The sequence below is a fragment of the Nuphar pumila genome, chromosome 13 (genome assembly GCF_984573655.1).
Source record: "Nuphar pumila chromosome 13, dmNupPumi1.hap1.1, whole genome shotgun sequence".
Lineage (NCBI taxonomy): Eukaryota > Viridiplantae > Streptophyta > Magnoliopsida > Nymphaeales > Nymphaeaceae > Nuphar > Nuphar pumila.
Window position 1 is genome coordinate 428995 of NC_143261.1, and position 21283 is coordinate 450277.

The window sequence follows — 21283 nt, forward strand, 5'->3', positions numbered from 1 at the left end:
ATTAAAGTGTCAAAGGTTCTTTTTCATTTTCTAAGAAACATAAAATAGCAATGACCAAAAAAACACAGCAATAAGAAAAATGATGGACTGAACAAGCATTGTCTGACATTCTGAGGAAACATCAGGAAGCAGAATAGCGACAAACAAGCACAACTACATTCAAGGAATAACAGTGTTCCAAACAAAAGAAGTATCCACGATTCATTATATCAGGAACAAGAGATTCATTCTGTATAAATGCAGCAAGGACTTCAAATGAATAAAGTAGCCCCAGGTAGGGCTGCACAATGAGCGAGCCAGCTCGGGCTTGGCTCGTTTAAACCCAGCTCGAACTCGTTCGAATAAGTAAATGAGCCAAGTTTGAAAAGCTCAGGCTCATTAAATATAAACGAGCCAAGCTTGATCAAGCATTTGAGCTCGATTAAGCTCAGGTAATATAGTTATATAATAGCTAGTTTTAGAATATGTAGAAATTTTGGTAAGTAAAAAGCACCAAAAAGGGTTTTACCCAAGGTTTCCAGAAGCGGAAAGCGAGAAGCGATGCATTTTAAAATGTATAGAAAGCGGGAAGTGAGGAATAAAAAAAAGCAATATCAAAATTGAATGGGAATAAAAATGGAACGCAAATAAAAACTAAAATAAAAGTGACTATTCTTAAATTTCATGACTTTTTAGTGTAAGAATTATATTTTTAATCTAAAAATGTTGACTGCCAATTTAGAGAAAGCACATGGAAGTGAGACAAGTATGAGAGGAAACACACAAAAAACATGAAAAGTAGAGTGAGAGAACATATAAGAAAAATAGATGAAGCGTTTGGAAAGCATAGGAGAAGCGTGAGAGAATTGAGATTCTCATAAAGTTTTGGATGCAAGGAGTATTGCGCTTCCGAAGCGAGTTTCGGAGAAGCGGGCTTCCCACCTATCTAAGTAACTCTGGTTTGGCAGATTTGTGGTAGGTTTGAATCCCACCATCTTCACGTTCAACTGAACGCCTTTTTTACTTTTTTACTGAATTCAATTCAGCTCGAGCCTAGCCAAGCTGGGCTTGTGCTTGACTCAAGCAAAGTTCGTACAAAAGGCGTTCAAGCTCGGCTTGAGCAGAGCTTTTTGAGCCTAAGCTAAGCCCAATCCCGGCTCGTGTGCAGGCCTAGCCCAAGGAGCTTCACAGGAGAAGGCAATCAGGCAAAGGATGCATTATATAATGGGCACAAAGTATGACAACAGGCAAAGATGAAAAATAAAAGATATCCTTAAACTGAGCATTGCGTGCAGTTCATACTAAATGGTCCAAAGCAGAATTAAAGTTTCCAAAATGAGCCAAATTTCAGTAAGTGAAGCATGCAGCTGCATTGAACACAACCCTACTACGCTCTGCATGGGAGAACTAAGGCACGTAAAACAAAGTATAACATAATGGCGACAATGTATAGCAATAAACATTACAAGCAACAGAATAGTTCTCATCCCCATGAACCTACGAACTTCATACACAATTATCTTAAAATAATTGTAGCAAAGCAACAAAGTCCAAACTAAATGAGCCATAAGTAACAGATAATGAAAGCACTACCTTTATCACATGTTATAAATAACTCATGAACCATACTGTAAAAGAAAAAAGCATAAAAGAGATTAATTGGATCAACAAACCTGAAGTGAGTCTTCTGTATAACTTTCTTTGACTTTATTCAGATTTGATATTTCAACAATCACAGAGCTGCCACTTGAATATTGAGCCAACTTACCATCTGAAGAAGTTTTAGCAACAGGTTCAATCATATTTTCTTGGGAACTGGAACCAGATACACTGGGAGCCAGTGGACTGCTAGGAGAAGCAGTTCCACCAACGACAACAATATTATTGCTTTCAAAAAGTGGAACAATTGCCCAAGCAAATGATTCCCGATAGGGCATGATCCTGGACCAGACTTGAAGCTTTTGCTTTTCTCTCTCAGTCAAATGAACCTACCACATGGAAGAAACAATAGGTTGTAGCATGAACAACAAAATTAAAAATTCACAAATGAAAATTTACTAAGTATTAGTTGCAGGTTTCAGTTCTTAAAAGAACTATTCTAAATGGCTTGGCCTGCTCAAGTGATTAACAATTTAACACTTAAAAGCAGCGGCCTAATGGAAAGCCTTCTTGCGACTTCTATTTTTCTGATAGACAAGCTTGGTGGTTAAGACCCCCTCCTCTGTATTGATTCAAAATTAATGTTTTGCACAAATTCATTACAAGCTATCCAGATGGTGGCAACTTCCAGATTGGCAATTCCCATCAATTGAAAGGAAACAAAGAATCTTTTGAAGACTCTGCTAACACTTTATCGACTAGTCATGGAAGATTCGGATAGATGCTGAACTGCGCAAAAGAGAGATGGCCTGGGATTGAACCCTGATCAGGATTGGTCCTTATGTTCATCATTAGTAATTTTTCCAATACTTGATATTATACATGTATCAGTGGCAGCAAGTCTCCTGTTATTCTCTAACTTATTGACAACATTTTTTTTCTCAAAAACATAGATGGACCTTAAAACAGACCACTGCACTAAACTATACTAAAGGCAAAATCTTATGGCAATATCAGAAAAAAATCTCATTTTTTGTTTCGATGGAGAAGAGAGTGCACCTTCTTATAATTATACATCTAGGATCCGATCTGTATTGTGTATCATTTGTAATAATAGGAACTAAACCAATATGGCAAGGAAAAGTTTGATTGAGAGGAAGAGGCAGAAATTAGAAGAGAAATATCATTTGATTTGTTGATCCTCAAAAAAAGATGAGCAAAGTTTCATCATTGAGTGAGAAATGGAAAAAAACTTAAAAATTTACAATCCCCACCACGTAATAGTGCACTAATACGTCTTCATCAACGCTGTTTTTTGGCTGGAAGACCTAGAGCTAGCTATCCAGATTTTGACCTATTTGGACACACGCTGAGCGAAATGGTTCATGCATGTTTGTTGCCTGGGGCAATAAGGACCTGTTTGGAATCTAGGAACTGGGATAGGAGTTAATGCATTTGGCAAAAAGTTGGTCAAACTACCACCGAGTGGCTGTTTGGAAACTGGTAGCTGGGATGAGAGTTAATGAATTTGGGATGGGAAATCCCATTGTATTTACACTAAAGCATGGAATTGACAGCTACCACCTCTAGGAGCTGGCAGCTGCCACTTCCTGAAATGCCACTTCCCATCCCAGCTACTAGTTTCCAAACAGGGCCTAAGATCAAGTTGGCATGGATGAAAAGATCCCTTCATAGCTCTATTTCTATTAGAGGAGCCCTCTTTACTATTTTGCATGAATCTGGTATAGGGGCACCTCTAATCACTATTTTGCATAACCAATTTCTATTAGAGAAGCCCTCTTTACTATTCATATAGATCTGGTACAGGAGCACCTCTAATCACTATTCACCCATTAGTCATCAATTCTGAGTTCGTCAGTGCAAGGTAGAGCAGTTTGGTAGCTCGCAAGACTTCAAATCTTGACTCCTCAACTTCTTTTGTTTGTAAAAAATTTATATCTATTTATTTTTAAGTGTGATTCTTTCACCTGATAATTAATGAACTTTTTGGATTTGAGAGCCTAAGTAAAAGAAGAGGTATATCAACTATGCCGGATCATTTATCACATTACATCACCATGGGCAGACAGCGGAAATCCAACCCGCATCTTCATGGAGGATAATATGGGATCCGTAGCAGACAAGAAAATCACCCTCTTGATTGAGTATGCTACTGATAGATCACTCCCAGTTATTATGGTGTGTGCTTCTAGAGAAGCATGTATGCTAGAAGGAAGTTTGAGCTTGGAACGAATGGTTAAAACATCTTCAGTTTTATATAATTATTAATCAAATAAAAAGTTATTCTATGTTTCAATCCTTACATCCCCTAAAACTGGTAGAACAACTGCCAGTTTTCGTATGTTGGGAGATATCATTATTGTTGAACATTGAAGAAGAAAATACTTGCGACAACATTTTTTACTCAAAAAACATAGCACACATGGACCTTCACACAGACCACTGCATTAGACTACACTAGAGGCAAAATCTTAATACTCATAAAAATTCAGATCTTTCTTGGGTTCATTCCTTGCAGGAAAAGGAGACCTAGATGGCCCAGAAACTAATGCCAATGTTAAATGTTGTAAATCCCAATACAGATCCAGCACTGTTAATTGTTACCAAGAGCTCATCTAGGCAACTAGGAGATTCGATTGAATCCTTGTCAAAATTTCTCCTAAACAACTAGAACCCTAGATAAAAGTTTCAAATGCACCATTTTAGAATCTTGGTGGAGAGCCATACATGTAATTGTTGTCCAGCTGAATGCTTGAACCCTTTCAAACAAATTTGTTCATTAAATGGATGAAAGGTTATCAACATGCCTACTGAAATAAAAATTAGGCTTTAAAGCATTGTTCTGACTTATCACAACAAACTATAGACAATTTATACTTCCCCCGTACTGAAAGAGTAAATTTAATAGTTTTGGAGTCTGCCTGGAGTCTTCATTCATTCACTTCTCAAGTACATGTGCACATATTCTGTTTCAATTTTGTGCTAACAACTTCATTTTTTGTAATAACTGTGAATTTTATCAGATAAAGAAACCTGAAATTTACGTACTTAAGCTGGAACAGGGATATTTTTTTTGTTTTATTAGTTTATCCGTATTCGGAGTTTGGATATTTTGTTTGAATCTTCAATATCGGATCCATAATATCCTATTCGGATCTTCGATATTCCATTTGGGACTTAGATATCGGATTACGAACAATAAATTTGATATCTAATAATAGATTCCGGTCAAATGGATCGGATCTCTTGTATTGGATCCTCAATATCATGATCATTGGATCTAAGACGAATTGAGTGGATCCGCAGAGTTCACATTGAATTTTTAATGAGAAAAAATTTATATATTAGACCTATAACATTTTAGAGGGGTCCGCAATAGCACATGTGATGGTTGGATCCACACTACTTGTAAAACCCACGTTTCTTTTAAAAAAAAAATTTATTGTATTGGACCCAAGCCGGGTCGGGTCCGGACCCGGGCCGGGTCGGGTCCGGACCCGGGCCGGGTCGGGTCCCTTTTCATTAGGGTTTTAGTAACCCGACTCACCAAGAGGATTTTTAAATCATCTTCCCGATCGCCGCAACACCCCCCCCCCCCCTCCACCTGCGATTTCGGGGAGATAAAGGGAAACCCATTGGGGTTTCCCCATTCATCGCCCCCCCCCTGTGCCTTTAAGACCTGTGTAGGAGGGCGAGGGGAGGCATGCCTCCCTTTCGCAGCCCTTCGATCCCCTCGTGATGACCCCCCTCCTCCTTTGCTGCGCTCGCCACCAGCGTCGTCGCTGCGACCCACACCGACGCCGGCCACCTTTATTGTATTGGACCCAGGCCGCTCTTGCTCCGCGGCCTGAGCCTCGTATCATCTACACCCGTAGACGCACGCAGTTGCACAACATTCTGAGGTAGGGTAAAGTCGCACAAAGGGCAATAAATGAACCTATTTAAGTTGAAATAATTAAGATGCCCATGCTAGATATGCTTAGATTTATATTGCTTCTGCATTGCATATTTTCTTGTCTCATATTTATGAGTCGATATATGATTTTACTCTTTGAGTATTAATTTGTGTATTTGCTTATGTGGCTGAAGGTGGTTTCGTACTTTTTGCAATGCTTATACCCTTAATTGCTTGCATATATACTTGCTTGTACGTTCAAATGTACAATTTCATTCTTCGATCATTATTTTGCATAGTTGCTTATGAGTTGAGGTGTGGTTTCGTATTTCTTAAAATACATGTGCCCTTGTTTGCTTGCATACATTTTTGCCTGCATGTTTCCTTTGAGTGAGGTACGACTTCGTGTCTCGTGTATTACTTAGGACCTTATGTGTTTGTCTATCTAAGTGGTCAAGGTATGGTTTGGTACCTCGTGTGTTCTTATGTGCTTTTCGCATTGCAAGTCGAGAGTTGCTTGTTGTCATGTTGTAATATGCATATGCTCACACTTATGGTAAATATGTACTTACATAAATGTAGTCTTGTGCCTAACCTGATTTCAGTTGTTTTCAAAACACTAGAAGTTGCGCTTGTGCGCTATAGTTCTTTTAAAGAGGATTTCCTTCTGCAAACCCAGTACTCTTCAAAATGCACAACTTTTGCAAAGTTAAGTTTTAAGTCTCGCAGGATTGTAAAGTCACATTTGGGCCCTCCCAAGTCCACACACTTGGGAGAAATGTTTTATAACCTTGATTCAAGTTGCGGTTCAATTTAAATAACCCCAATCAGGGGCATGAGCCTATGAATGAGTGGGGTTCTCTTGAAGGACCCATTCTTCATTTATCAATCTAGTGTCGCATGTCGATACTAAGATAAATTTTGGATGCAAGATTGATAGTGCTGTGCCTTGTGTGAATGACTTAATGTGGCATTATGGCTTTTAAGGATGAATTGTGCCAAATGAGCACTCCTATATTCTTTGGATCGTTATGAAGTTGTGTGTTGGGTGTTCCTTTTGAGAAGCATACGCACCTCCCTTTTTGGTGTAGCGTACTTTTAGTCATGCACGACGTGTTAAGTACTTTGTTGATCGGACGAGAGATCCGAGACGACCTTGTATCATGAAATATGCAAAATATTGTTGAAATGAATTCAAGACTTATCTTGCCAAATTGTGTTGGTTTACTTCTTTTGCAGATAATATCTGTTGGGGTTTCTTTGGTGAAATCATATCCCTTTCATCGTAGTCGTACTTTTGACAAGTACGTCCGTACTTTTTGACAAGTACGTCTTCTTACGTTGCGATGATTGGATGAGTAGGTTGTGGCAACCTTGATGAGTGCAAATAACAAAATGCTGAGATCACATAAATAAGTGATGATTTCCGCCTTCACCGGCAAGATACTCGAGTTGGGTCGAAAGACCAGAGTATGTAGAATGGGTCTTCAGTTAACTACCCCTGATGTACTCATTCGAACCGCTGACTCCTGTCAGGAGAGAGGACGAGAAGGTTCAAAATTTTCGATGGACAAGCCATTAATGGCAGTTACGAGCAAAAGACTCGGCTTCCTCAGTCATCGGAGTTAGGGGAAGGGGACTACTATAATTATCCTATGTGGTAGCTCTCCATGTTTGGGATGCATCCATTGTTTATGCTGCTTTGGGGATTTCTCTCTTGGTCGCTGACCGTTCCCTTAGGTGCGGACTCAGTCAGCTATTCGGGTTATCATAAAATACATAGCATAATAAACCCCCGGATCAGTCTAGGTTGTTTCTAGAGTCGTGCCTTATGCGTACCCACTTTGCTAGTTAATATCGGAACATAATTTAAATCCGATCACACAATTTGTTGAGTTATACCCGTATGGAAGCTATAGCATGCAACGGGTTTCAATACTTAGTGAATTGTGTGTGTGGTTGATGTAGCATCGTATTTTGTTAGTTAAATTGCTTATGCAATGCTTTGCTTATAATAATTAGCCTACTTGTGCCAGTGAAATGCTTGTAATAGTTTTAACATTTTGCTCATGATAGTTGCTCCATGAATCTGTTGAAATTAAATTGCTATATAATTGTCTGTCTACTTGACATATTAAATTATTTTGCTTAACTATGTTCTATATCGTCCTGTATGTGCACCTACCAGTTTTTAGTGAAACTGACCCATTTTATGGGCAGGTGATGTATAGGTGATACACTCTGCGATGACACGATGGCGCGATGAGTTCGAGATAGAGCTCTTTCCCTGACGTTTCGCTCCTGAGGACATGTTGGGAAATTTGGTATAAAGTGTATTTCAAAATTTCTCTTTTTATTAAACCTTGAGTTACTAAAATTGTTTTAGTAAACTTCTTGGTTTCAACAAACAAGTTCTAAATCATTGAAATTGCATTTTAAAACCCTTTGATTTCAATAATTGTGCGAAATTCGGTAAAGGAAAGTTTACGTTGTAATGCGCTCAAGGTCCATCGACTTGTTGTTTTAAAAATATCATTTTCCGCTGAAGTACTATTTAGACTGATAATTATATGATTTCAAAGCTTTCTAAACTATTCTAAAAGTTACAAGTCCTGGATTTTTGGGGCGTTACAACTTGCTATCAGAGCGACAGGGAAAATAGTGATTCTTGACCATCCGACATCTGCATCGCATGGTAAGTACTATTGATTTTGTTGTTTTATACTTAATTTGATTAAAATATTTTGCTTCGATTTAGATGTCGTATAATGAGATGAGCGAGGCAATAAATGTTTTGACCAGAGCCGTTATTCATCTCCAATCTATGGTCCAGAACCTGAGTCATAGTGTGGCTTGCGAGAACACCTTCCAGGGTTAATGCGATAATCAGATGGATAACCATCAAGTTCCCCCGAATCTATTGTACCCCCGAAATTCTATTGTTTGCTCTTTTTATGGTAAGGTTGACCATTCAGTGAAGAATGCCGCCATAAGCGAAAGTACGATAAGTGGCAACTAGCCACACAAGGCTTGGAACAAGGGAAGCAAGTTAAAGATATTCAGAACAAAAAGTCGGTAGTAAGGAAGTTAGCAAATGCTGACTTGCCAATGATAGAATGCAGGGATCCCCATCTAAGAAACAAAAGCAAGGCAAAGGAATCAAGCTACATCGATCGTCTAGTCGAAAATGCTCGAAGTGTAATTATGGTCATCCTGGACAACCATGCCCTCGAGACACTGGAGGGTGTTTCTATTATGGAAAGATGGGGCATTTCGCCAGAGTTTGTCGCAAGAAAGAAGCAAATCTGAAGAAGCGAACCGCGAAGGAAAGTCAGCTACAACAACCCAAGCTGCCTCACTAGTAGCAATAAGAGTAGTGAACCGTGATTATTTTCATCATGACGGGTTAGAATTAGTGAATAAACACTTTAATAAGTTTGGGTAAGACTTTTTATTTTCCAGTACGGATCTTGTCAAGTAAAAGTTTATTAATGAAATTACATATGAATTTTATTCAACCTAGACCCTTATGATTATGATGCTTATGCAGGTAAATGACATGTCACGCCTACAACTGATTAGTTGACTTGTTACGCCTACAAATGATTAACTTTTAGGTGGTTGACTTATACGCCTACAAATTATTAGTTTAGACTACTTAGAGGAATGACACCTCACGACTACAAACGCTTAGTTTTGATGATACATCACGCCTACATAGCTGTGTTGCAGGGGGTTGCATTATGATTGTTTGTAAGAATATATCATACCTGTATAGATGATTGATGGATATCATATTGGACTAAAATGTCTAGAAGATTCGTGCGTGTGTTTCATGTTGAACTGGTTGAATGCGATGTGATTTGATGTAAAAAAAAAATATGAATGCATATGATGGTTCAATGATCTGAATGTCTTAGATGCATATCTGACTTGAATCTTGTGTGCATAACTCGAACTGCGTAAAAGTTACGTATCTTGAGGTTTAGTTGATTCTTGGTATATACATGATGACATTGTATAGAACTCATGCTTTGAGGTTAGATTTGGATAATGCAATGCTCCTGGTGGCAATGATATAATGCATAGGATAATATGCTTTTGTATGATATGATTGAAATGCATGTGAGCTCAAATTTTGAAAACATGCGATGTAAGTTTAAGTTCGATAGTAACCTATGATTCATCGAACCTTATTGGTGAAGGTGTGATTTTTTATATATATACCATATGAGATGAAGTGACGATGCATATTGATGATATATATATACTTTTGCCTATTATTGGTGGCTATCGACCCTGAGAGTGGTCGTTTGTTTTGATGCATGCATCATTGATTTTGGTACCTGTTGAGGACCTTGTCCGCAAAGGAATCTCTGTGAAGGTATGTATGATCAAGATCAGGTAATCCGACTAGTGGTGAATCTCTGTGAGGAAGTACACTGTCCAAGATCGGGTAGCCGCAAAGACGGCGAATTCCTGTGAGGAAGTATATTTGTTCAAGACCAAGTAAACCATCTAGGGCGGTAATTCCTTGTGAGGTCGTACATTTCCTAGACCAGGTGATCCAACGTGGAACTTGTAGATTTTGATTTCGTAGAGAATCATGTTGTGTTTCGATGCTCTTCTGAGAGCATTTGATATAGCCAGTTATTGAAATGAAATGGGGATCTTCGAAACACGAGCTTTGATTAACAAGAGCAAGTGTCAAGAATGACACTAAAGCATAACCCTTAAAAAGGGTATAACTGAAAACAAAATAAAAATAAAAATGTATTCTTTATTGATATGAAAAACCAATTGCTTAAGAAGCATTGGAGTGAAATACAAGAGGGGCTGCACCCCTTTATATACACAGCTGAAAGAGGACTCAATAGAGTTGTTGGGCACAGTCCAACAGCTCTATTTAGAGCTGTTGGAATGTGTCAGTCCAACAGCTCTATTAAGAGTTGTTGGACTGTGTCAGTCCAACAGCTCTATTGCTAGTCAAGTCTGGACAGGACTTGACTAGCAACAGTCATTCTAGTTCAAACTGAACTAGATGACATAAAGACAAAAAATAAAAATAAAGGAAAAAAAATACAGAAAAGAAAGAAATTAAAAATGTATTTATATATATAATAATATAATATTATTATATATACATATATGTACAGTTTTACATTTTAACACTCCCCCTCAAACTTATGGTACAATGAGCGAAAGTTTGTCTAAGAGAAAGTGAAATCGGGGAGCAGCGAGAGGCTTTGTAAAGAGGTCTGCTAACTGATATTCTGAAGTGACATATGGCAGATCAATTATCCCGTGTAGATATTCCTCTCTGACGTAGTGACAATCCATTTCGATGTGTTTGGTGCGTTCGTGGAATGTTCTGTTACTGGCAATGTAGATCGCACTTTTGTTGTCACAACACATTTGTGAAGCCTTTGTTGCTTCAACTCCCATGTCAGCAAGCAGTCGTCGGAGCCAAACTACTTCCATGGTCGTGGTTGCCATGGCTCTGTATTCAGCTTCGGTGGATGAGAGAGATACCTTCTGCTGCTTTTTACACCTCCACGAGATTAATGATTCCCCTAAAAAGACACAAAAGCCAGTGGTTGAGTGTCTGTTATTGGGATCACCTCCCCAATCAGCATCAGTATATGCAATTAAATCAAGAGAAGAGGAGGAAGATAAGAAAAGTCCTCGTGAAAGAGAGGACTTGATGTATCTGATAATACGCATGACTGCTCCCATATGAACAGAAGTAGGAGCATGTTGAAATTGACTTGCTGTATGAACAGCATGTGCTATATCTGGTCTGGTAATGGATAGATAGGAAAGTGCCCCGACAAGCTGTCTGTAAGGAGTAGGGTCTGCAAGAAGTTCTCCATCATCAATCTTCATTTTAACATTAACAACTTCTGGAGTGTCAACTTTCTTATCATCAGTAATACCAGACCTGAAAACAATATCAAACGCAAATTTAGTCTGAGATAATAAATATCCTCTAGGAGAATAAACAACTTCAATGCCTAAAAAATATCTCAACAAGCCCAAATCAGTCATTTCAAAATGAGATTTAAGAAGTGTTTTGATTGTTTCAACTCCCTGTTTATCGCTTCCGGTGATGATCATATCATCCACATAAAGAAGAAGCACAATGATTCCTGCATCAGAATTCTTAATAAACAAAGCAGTGTCAGTTAAACAGAATTGAAAACCAATATCAATCATAACACGACTAAACCTATCATACCAAGCTTTTGGTGCTTGTTTAAGTCCATAAAGAGCTTTTTCTAAGCGAAGGACTTTACCCTTAGGAATACTTAGACCAGAAGGGGGTTCCATATATAATTCTTCAACTAGCTTTCCATTGAAAAAAGCATTTTTGACATCCATTTGAAAAATAGACCATTTTTTGATAGAAGCTAAGGCAATTAAGGTTCGGACAGTAGTCATACGAGCCACCGGAGCAAAGGTTTCTTCATAATCAATCCCATATTCTTGGGCATAACCTTTGGCTACTAAACGGGCTTTATATCTTTCAAGAGTACCATCACTCTTGGTTTTAATTTTATAAACCCATCGACATCCTATAGTTTTCTTCCCTGGAGGAAGATCTTGAATATTCCATGTAGAAGCCTTTTCAAGTGCATCTAATTCAACTTTCATGGCTTCTATCCATTTGATATCATTTTTTGCTTGAAAATATGTGGATGGTTCTTCATATGAGTGAATTAATGCAATAACTGCCCTATATGTGGGTGAGAAAGACTCGTATGATACAAACTTTTCTGGAGGCCTCGAGATTCGGGATGATTGTCTAGTTGGAATGTTAGAATATTTCTCAAGTGCACATGGAGTATTAGACTCTTGTCGCCTGGAATATTGAATACTAGTATCTCTATGAACTTCTTCATTTTCAACATTAAGATCAATAATTCTTGGATCATCATCAAAGTTACAATCAAGGTCATATTCATCAGATGTTGATGTTAGATCTAGCAAAAAGGAGTACTCAGTGACGTCTTTTAATTTTCTAAAATCAAAGAAGCTCTCCTTTTCAAGAAAGGAAACATTTCTAGACACATATAGTTTATTATTTTTGAAGTCAAAACATCTATAACCTTTCTGGTTTTCAGCATATCCTAAAAAGGCACAGGGAATCGCACGAGGGAAAAGTTTATCATTTTTGTCAGTAAATATGAAACATTTGCACCCAAATATTCTTAATCTAGAGTAGTCTGGAGAAATGTTCATAAGTTTTTCAATGGGAGTGATATTTTGTAACGAAGAAGATGGCATCCTATTAATGAGATAGGTGGCAGTTAAGGCAGCTTCTGCCCAAAAGTCTTTAGGGACTTGATTTGCTATTAATAAAGTTCTAGTGGTTTCTATAATATGACGATGTTTTCGTTCTGCCAGTCCATTTTGTTGAGGTGTATAAGGACAAGATCTTTGATGTGTGATGCCATGCAATTTAAGATAATTTTGAAAATCTGTGGATAAAAACTCTCCCCCTGAATCTGTGCGAAAAATAGTAATATCATTTTGAAATTTGTTTTTAACCATATTATGAAAAGTTTGAAAGTATGAAAATACTTCAGACTTATGTTTGAGAAAGTACATCCACGTATGTCGGGAGAAATCATCGACAAAAATAACATAGTAAACAAATCCTCCTTTAGAAATTACTGGTGCAGGACCCCAAACATCCGAGTGTATTAATTCAAGTGGTCTTGAAGAGAAAAAGGTTCTGTTCTGAAATGGTAATCTTTTCATTTTGCCGAGAATACAATCTTTACAATCAAATGATTCAGAGTTACAAAATTTCCCTAGATTTGGAAAATGTTGGATTTTGGCTATATGTGGGTGACCAAGTCTCTTATGCCACAGTTCAAACTCTATTTTTTGAATATTATAACAAAAAGCTTTCTTCGGCATTTCCAAAAAATCCATGTAATAGAGTCCTCCTTCTCTATGGCCTTCCCCAATCAGCTTGCCTGACTGGCGATCCTGTACCCAACAACCATGAGAAGAAAAAGAAATATTACACCCATAATCAGAAATTTGAGATACAGATAAAAGATTTAAATTTAATTTGGGAACATGTCTAATTTCTGGAATAAAAAAATTTTTTGTTTTATAAATTTTTTCAAAATCTCCTATTCCTTCTATTTCAAGAGAAGTCCCATCAGCAGTAAAGACCTTTGACACACTTGTTTTATTTTTAACACATTTGGATAGACTTTGATTATTTGGGGTCATATGAAAAGATGCACCAGAGTCAAGAAGCCAAGAAATTTTACCTAAATCAGAAAAAGATGAGGCTGCTGCGCCGGTTGAAGCTTCAGATGAGGAAGAGGCACCTTTGATGAGAGGTTGAAGGATCTCCATTAGTTGGGCCAGGGAAACTGGTGCATCCTGATCTTTAGGCTCCGATCCAGCAATTGCAGCTCTTTTTTCTCTCAGCTCCTTAAGTTTGGGACATTGTGGCCTGTAGTGTCCCGGTTCATGACAGTGATGACAAATAACTTTCTTCTTATCATAGTCACCATTTTGTCGGTTAAAGTGAGGAGGCCTATATGATCGAACATGATTCCCTGGTCTAGACACGGCTAAAACGGAATCATCTTCAATTTTTAAAGAACCTTTTCGGAGACGATTTTCTTCCATTGTTAACTCTTCAATAGTTTCCACAATAGAAGGAATTTTTCCCCGGTGAAGTTCCGATTTAGTGGTTTCAAATTCCGGCCTTAATCCAGTGATAAACCGGTAAAAATGTTCCCATGCCTTATCGGCATGATCAAATTTGGCAAGACTTGAGCATTTTTTAATGTCAACGCTATTGATAAGCCATGACATTATCTTCGCATGAGATATTCTCCATTCTTTCCATTTCTTCTCGTATGAGGCAATAGCCTTGATTTTCTCTTCTTCCGATAGAGGGACGTCTTTATCTCCCTCCTTTTTAGTAAGAGATAGCTTAGGTTCTGAATCGGAACCATCCACAATCCCCCATAAGCCTTTTCCCCATATATGGTGCTTCATGATTGAAGCCCATGTTACATAGTTCGTATCGCTTAGTTTCATAGGCATGATGGTGACTTTATCATTGTCATCCATCGATTACAAGGAGAGAAAGAATAGGGATAGAAGAGAAACAAGAAGGAAAATGAGAAAGAAAGAAAAAAAAAAACAATACAACAAGATGTGAAATCTTCTCCAATGAAGTGATAAAACACTTCTCTTCAAGTGGCGAACACTTTTGCAAACGGGCACGGAAACCGAGGCAGCTTTTCCTCAAGATTTAGTAGTTCCGCGGCTTTGATACCATGAAATGAAATGGGGATCTTCGAAACACGAGCTTTGATTAACAAGAGCAAGTGTCAAGAATGACACTAAAGCATAACCCTTAAAAAGGGTATAACTGGAAACAAAATAAAAATAAAAATGTATTCTTTATTGATATGAAAAACCAATTGCTTAAGAAGCATTGGAGTGAAATACAAGAGGGGCTGCACCCCTTTATATACACAGCTGAAAGAGGACTCAATAGAGCTGTTGGGCACAGTCCAACAGCTCTATTAAGAGCTGTTGGACTGTGTCAGTGCAACAGCTCTATTGCTAGTCAAGTCTGGACAGGACTTGACTAGCAACAGTCATTCTAGTTCAAACTGAACTAGATGACATAAAGACAAAAAATAAAAATAAAGGAAAAAAAATACAGAAAAGAAAAAAATTAAAAATGTATTTATATATATAATAATATAATATTATTATATATACATATATGTACAGTTTTACATTTTAACAGTTATGAATCTTTAAATTTGGCTTTCTATTGTGGCATGATAATATACTGGTTTTAGATTAGAGAATCAGATCCTTGATGATTCTAGATCTTGATACGAGGTTATGTTTTTGTCTTCTATGAAAGTTAGGGTCATTCTAAGAATGATAACTTAAGCGAAGATAGGACAACTGGCCATGTAAGGCCTTGAGTTATGGGGATAAGTTGAGGCTATTCTGGACATAGAGTCTGTTAGAAATAGTAAGGGTAACAAACGACAAGTTGATTATGATAAAGTACAAAAACCTCCGTTCATAGAACGTAAACAAACTAGAGCAATGTCTCGTTGTGTCTCTTCATTCGTATCGAATGTAGTAGAAGGTGACGAATAAACATTCTTACAGTCTTCTGCCAAACCCTTTTTGTGATTCCATATAAACTCTTGCGATGACAAATTATTAACAAAATCACTCACATTTTGTTCGATCGAGTTGTGGGATTCGAACCTTTCTCAGGAATTTATTATGTGTTATCCTGACAACTTTAATAGCATATGTGTTTCAGATCACTCACACATATAGTACATCCTCATTAACAGTGATTAACTAAGAACCAGATTGTTGCAGATAATCTTTTAATAAATATTTTGCGGACGAAATTCTTTTAAGAGGGGTAGGATGTAAAACCCACGTTTCTTTTAAAAAAAAATTTATTGTATTGGACCCGATCCGGGTCGGGTCGGGTCTGGACCCGACCCGGTCTCCTTTTAATTAGGGTTTTAGTAACCCGACTCAGGAAGAGGATTTTTAAATCCTCTTCCCGAGCGCTGCAACACCCCCCCCTCCACCTGCGATTTCAGGGAGATAAGGGGAAACCCATTAGGGTTTCCCCATTCATCGCCGCCCCCTGTGCCTTTAAGACCTGTGTAGGAGGGCGAGGGGAGGCACGCCTCCCTTTCGCAGCCCTTTGATCCCCTCGCGACGACCCCCTTCCTCCTTTGATGCGCTCGCAACCATCGTCATCGCTGCGACCCACGCCGGCCACCGCCTCTCAGACTTCGTATCGAACCCCGCTCTGGCTCCGCGCCCTGAGCCTCGTATCATCTACACCTGTAGACGTACGCAGTTGCACAACATTCCGAGGTAGGGTAAAGTCGCACAAAGGACAATAAATGAACCTATTTAAGTTGAAATAATTAAGATGCCCATGCTAGATATGCTTAGATTTATATTGCTTCTGCATTGCATATTTTCTTGTCTGCATATTTATGAGTCGATGTATGATTTTACTCTTTGAGTATTAATTTGCGTATTTGCTTATGTGGTTGAAGGTGGTTTCGTACTTTTTGCAATACTTATACCCTTAATTGCTTGCATATATATTTGCATGTACGTTCCTATGGGTCGATGTACAATTTCATTCTTCGATCATTATTTTGCATAGTTGCTTATGAGTTGAGGTGTGGTTTCGTATTTCTTAAAATACATATGCCCTTATTAGCTTGCATACATTTTTGCATGCACGTTTCCTTTGAGTGAGGTACGACTTCGTGTCTCGTGTATTACTTAGGACCTTATGTGTTTGTCTATCTAAGTGGTCAAGGTATGGTTTGGTACCTCGTGTGTTCTTATGTGCTTTTCGCTCGATGTGCGGCATTGCAAGTCGAGAGTTGCTTGTTGTCATGTTGTAATCTGCATATGCACACACTTATGGTAAATATGTACTTACATAAATGTAGTCTTGTGCCCAACCTGATTTCAGTTGTTTTCAAAACACTAGAAGTTGTGCTTGTGCGCTATAGTTCTTTTAAAGAGGATTTCCTTCTGCAAACCCAGTACTCTTAAAAATGCACAACTTTTGCAAAGTTAAGTTTTAAGTCTCGCAGGATTGCGAAGTCACATTTGGGCCCTCCCAAGTCCACACACTTGGAGAAATGTTTTATAACCTTGATTCAAGTTGCGGCTCAATTTAAATAACCCCGATCAGGGGAATGAGCCTGTTAGAATTGTATTTGTATCGGATATGGATCCGATATTGGATCCATATCCGAGCGTATGCTTTCCCCATGCTTGGGCGGTGGCATACTTGTAATCCTGTATATTTTTCATGTATTTTGTTCAGTAGTGTTAGATCCTATATATATCTTATTAAGAGAGGGTCACGATACTTTTAACGTGCCCTACTTTCCATTTGGCATCCTCCTCTTCTCCCCCTCTCCTCTCTTCTCTTTATTTTGTATTTTCAGATTGAAGGCTATTCTCCAAAGCTTGAAGGCGCACTATCTTGAAGCCCTATTCAGATTCTTTCATCTTGAAGCCCTATTCAGATTCTTTCATGGTATCAGAGCAACCCACGATCGACGTCTGTTTCTCCAGCCACGAGCGAGTCTTCTCCAGCCACGATCGACGAACTACTGAGTTACGTCTGCCTTCTTCATCACGCCTGTCAACCAGGCCACGATCTGCTGAGTTTGATCTTCATTCTTCAGCCGAGTGCCTGATCCTCATCCTTCAGCCGAGTGCCTGATCCTTCAGCCGAGTACCTTTGGAAACGCAAATATTATATTAGCATAATCATGTCCACCCTCTCTTCGAGTTTTCTCTCCCAACTCATCTCCCAAAAGTTAACCCATTCCAACTATTTGACATGGAAACGTCAGATAGTCCCTTTCATTAAGAGCCATTGTCTATATGGTCATATTGATGGCTCTACTCCAGCCCCGCCTGAATTGATTTTGGGTGAAACAAAGGATGCTACTAGTTCGGTGACTGCTACAGATAATATCCCTAATCCAGCATATGCCGTATGGATGGCACATGATCAGGCTTTAGTTGCTTATATTACTTCTACCCTCTCTGAAGAAGTGCTTGCAGGTATAGATGATGATATCTCAGCTTTTCAACTATGGAATACGCTTGCAAATACATACTCTCAAGTTTCAGAAGCTAGATATCTTCAATTGAAGCGTCAATTTCAAAGCATAAATAGAGGCTCCAGATCTGTACTTGAGTATCTCTATGAGATTAAAAATGTAAGCGATCAACTTGCTGTTATTGGCCATCCTATTTCAGACAAGGATAAAGTTCAGCAGGCTCTTAGTGGTCTAGGGTCAGAGTTTGATATATTTTGCATTGCTCTGGAGGTTCTCCCTGTCTTACCCTCTTTTGAAGACTTAAAGGCAAAATTGATCCAGCATGAGGCTAGTAGAGTTCACAGGCATGATGCTTCCATTTCTACTTCGCTCAGTATTTTAGTTACTTCTACACATGGTGTGTCAGGACAGCGTGCACATACTTGGGCTCATACATCCGGACAAGGAAAGGGTATTCTTCCTACTCCTCAGGGCAGCACTCTTGTTAACATGCCAAAGCGTATCCCTACATGTTTCTATTGCAACAAGAGAGGACATGTTAAATCTGAATGTTGGCACAATCCTCAGAACAAAGCTAAGGGAGGTCGACGTGATCACAGGCCAACCCCCTCTATCATTTCTAGAGCGTCTTCCTCCTCATTCACGCCCGATGCACAACAACTCTTAATGACAGCTATTTCTAATCTGAATCTCAAGCAAAATGATGATGGTGTCTGGTATGTGGATTCTGGTGCTGCCGCCCATGTGACTGATGATGCAGGTAAACTCTCTAGTGCATCTCCATATTTAGCAAAAGGTTTTGTAGTTACAGGTGATGGCACTCACCACAAAATTACTCACATTGGTAATGCATATGTTTCTTTGCCGCATACTTCTCTTCCTTTACACAATGTTTTAGTCGTCCCTAATGTCAAGAAAAACATTATTTCAGTATCTAAACTCATTGATGACTCTTCCACATCAGTTGAATTCACTCCTTCCTCTGTTTTTGTCAAGGATCCTCTAACCAAGACGATATTCGCTGAAGGAATTCGTGAAGGCAACATGTACGTCCTTAAAGAAGCTCCTCCAGTGTCCAAGTCCAGTTCATCTGTTTCTTTTCCTATTAGTCCGAATGAAGTCAATTTGACTCAAATTGATATGCCGTCCATTTGGCATAATCGATTAGGCCATTGTAGTCATTCTTTTATTTCTAGCCTTGTTAATAATGGATTGTTGCACAAATCCAGTCTGAGACCTGTTAGTGAGTCAGGCATGTGCTCAAGCTGTCAACTTTGTAAGAGTCATGCCCTTCCTTTTAATTCCATCAATAAAAGAGCTTCTAAATTGTTTGAAACGATTTACTCTGATGTTTGGGGACCAGCTCCTGTCTCATCTCCTTCCGGCAGTAGATACTATGTCATTTTTGTTGATTCTTTTTCTCGCTATACATGGATACACTTCATAAAACACAAATCTGAAGTGTTCCGTTTGTTTAGCCAATTTCATGCCCTCATCCAAAATAAATTTTCATCCAACATAGTGCATTTTCAATGTGATGGTGGTGGTGAATATTTATCATCTGAATTTACTGAATACTTGCTAAATCATGGCATCACTAGACAGATATCTTGTCCACACACACCACAGCAAAATGGCATTGCAGAATGCAAGCACCGACACATTGTAGAGACTGCCTTAAGCATGCTCCATGACACTGATCTCCCTATGACTCTATGGACTGAGGCATTTCACACGGCCGTTTATGTTATAAATCGATTGCCTTTAGCTCTTCTCGCAGGGAAATCTCCTTTCTTTCTTTTGAATCATGAGCATCCTAAGTATGATGAGCTTCGGGTTTTTGGATGCATTTGCTATGTTCATGTTGATTCCAGCCTCCGGAACAAACTTCAGGCTCGGGCTATAATGTGTCAGTTTGTGGGCTATGCAGACCATTATCGAGGCAATAGGTGCTATAATCCCCTAACAGGCCGTATACATATTTCAAGACATGTTGTTTTTGATGAACTCAGATTGCAGTTTCACACTTCTTCCAAGGCTATTCATGATTCAGCGTCCAGACTATATGATCCATGGTTATGTGCTAATATCTTAGGCGATGGGATTCAACCGACCACTTTTTCAGCCCCTTCTGACAGTACTCACATTGAAGCAGAAATGTCTGATGCCCAGATGGATAGTACTCACATTGAAGCAGACATGTCTGATACTCAGATGGCTGATCCTCCTTTAGACAGATTTTCTGGCTTGGTTTATTCTCGTCGTACTCCTGCCTCTACTACTGATTCTGGCATTGTTCCTTCTCATCCACGAAGGTCCACTCGAGCGAGACATCCCGTGGATAGATGGATAAGCTATAACACTTTCACTTTGGATTTTCAGCTTTTTATGACCAGTTTGCATAAACAGACTGAACCAAAGTGTTATTCTCAGGCCTCTCAAAATTCCCGTTGGATTGAAGCCATGAATGAAGAAATGGAAGCCTTGAATGAATGTCAAACATGGGAAGTTGTTCCACGGCCAAGGGATAAGAATGTTGTTGGGTCTAAATGGGTTTATAAAATCAAATATAAACCAGATGGCAGTATTGATAGGTATAAAGCTCGTCTTGTGGCTAGAGGTTTCACTCAACAACATGGGGAAGATTATGATGAGACTTTCAGCCCTGTTGTTAAGATGAGTACCATTCGAGTTATTCTCTCTCTTGCTGTTACTTTTGGATGGTCATTACATCAACTTGATGTCAAAAATGCTTTTCTTCATGGTTTCCTCAAAGAGGACGTCTACATGGAACAGCCACCAGGATATGCTACTAATGATTCTAATCTATGGGTATGCAAGTTGCACAAGTCATTATATGGGTTAAAACAGGCTTCTCGTTCATGGTTTGAAAGGTTCTCCCTTCACATTCAAGAAGCTGGTTTTCAGAAGAGTGCTCTTGATCATTCTCTTTTTATCTATCACAAAGGAGGGATCACTACTTGGTTATTGATATATGTGGATGACATTGTTCTCACGGGAAATACTTCCTCTCATATCGTCCAAATCAAAGAAGTGTTAAAACAACACTTCAAAATGAAAGATCTCGGGGACCTCAGATATTTTTTGGGTGTTAAATTAGACAGGACTGAGGATTCCCTCA

General features: G+C 38.7%; 1 protein-coding gene across 2 annotated transcripts in view; it reads right to left on the bottom strand.

Moving 5' to 3' along the window:
- Positions 1-21283, bottom strand: part of LOC149817426 (guanine nucleotide exchange factor SPIKE 1-like) — a 224570-nt gene that overhangs the window by 163617 nt on the left and 39670 nt on the right. For both annotated transcript variants that reach the window (XM_089985904.1, XM_089985903.1), the window contains exon 9: positions 1653-1967. In XM_089985904.1, the coding sequence (XP_089842030.1) occupies positions 1653-1967 (315 nt within the window). The remainder of the gene's footprint in view (positions 1-1652; positions 1968-21283) is intronic.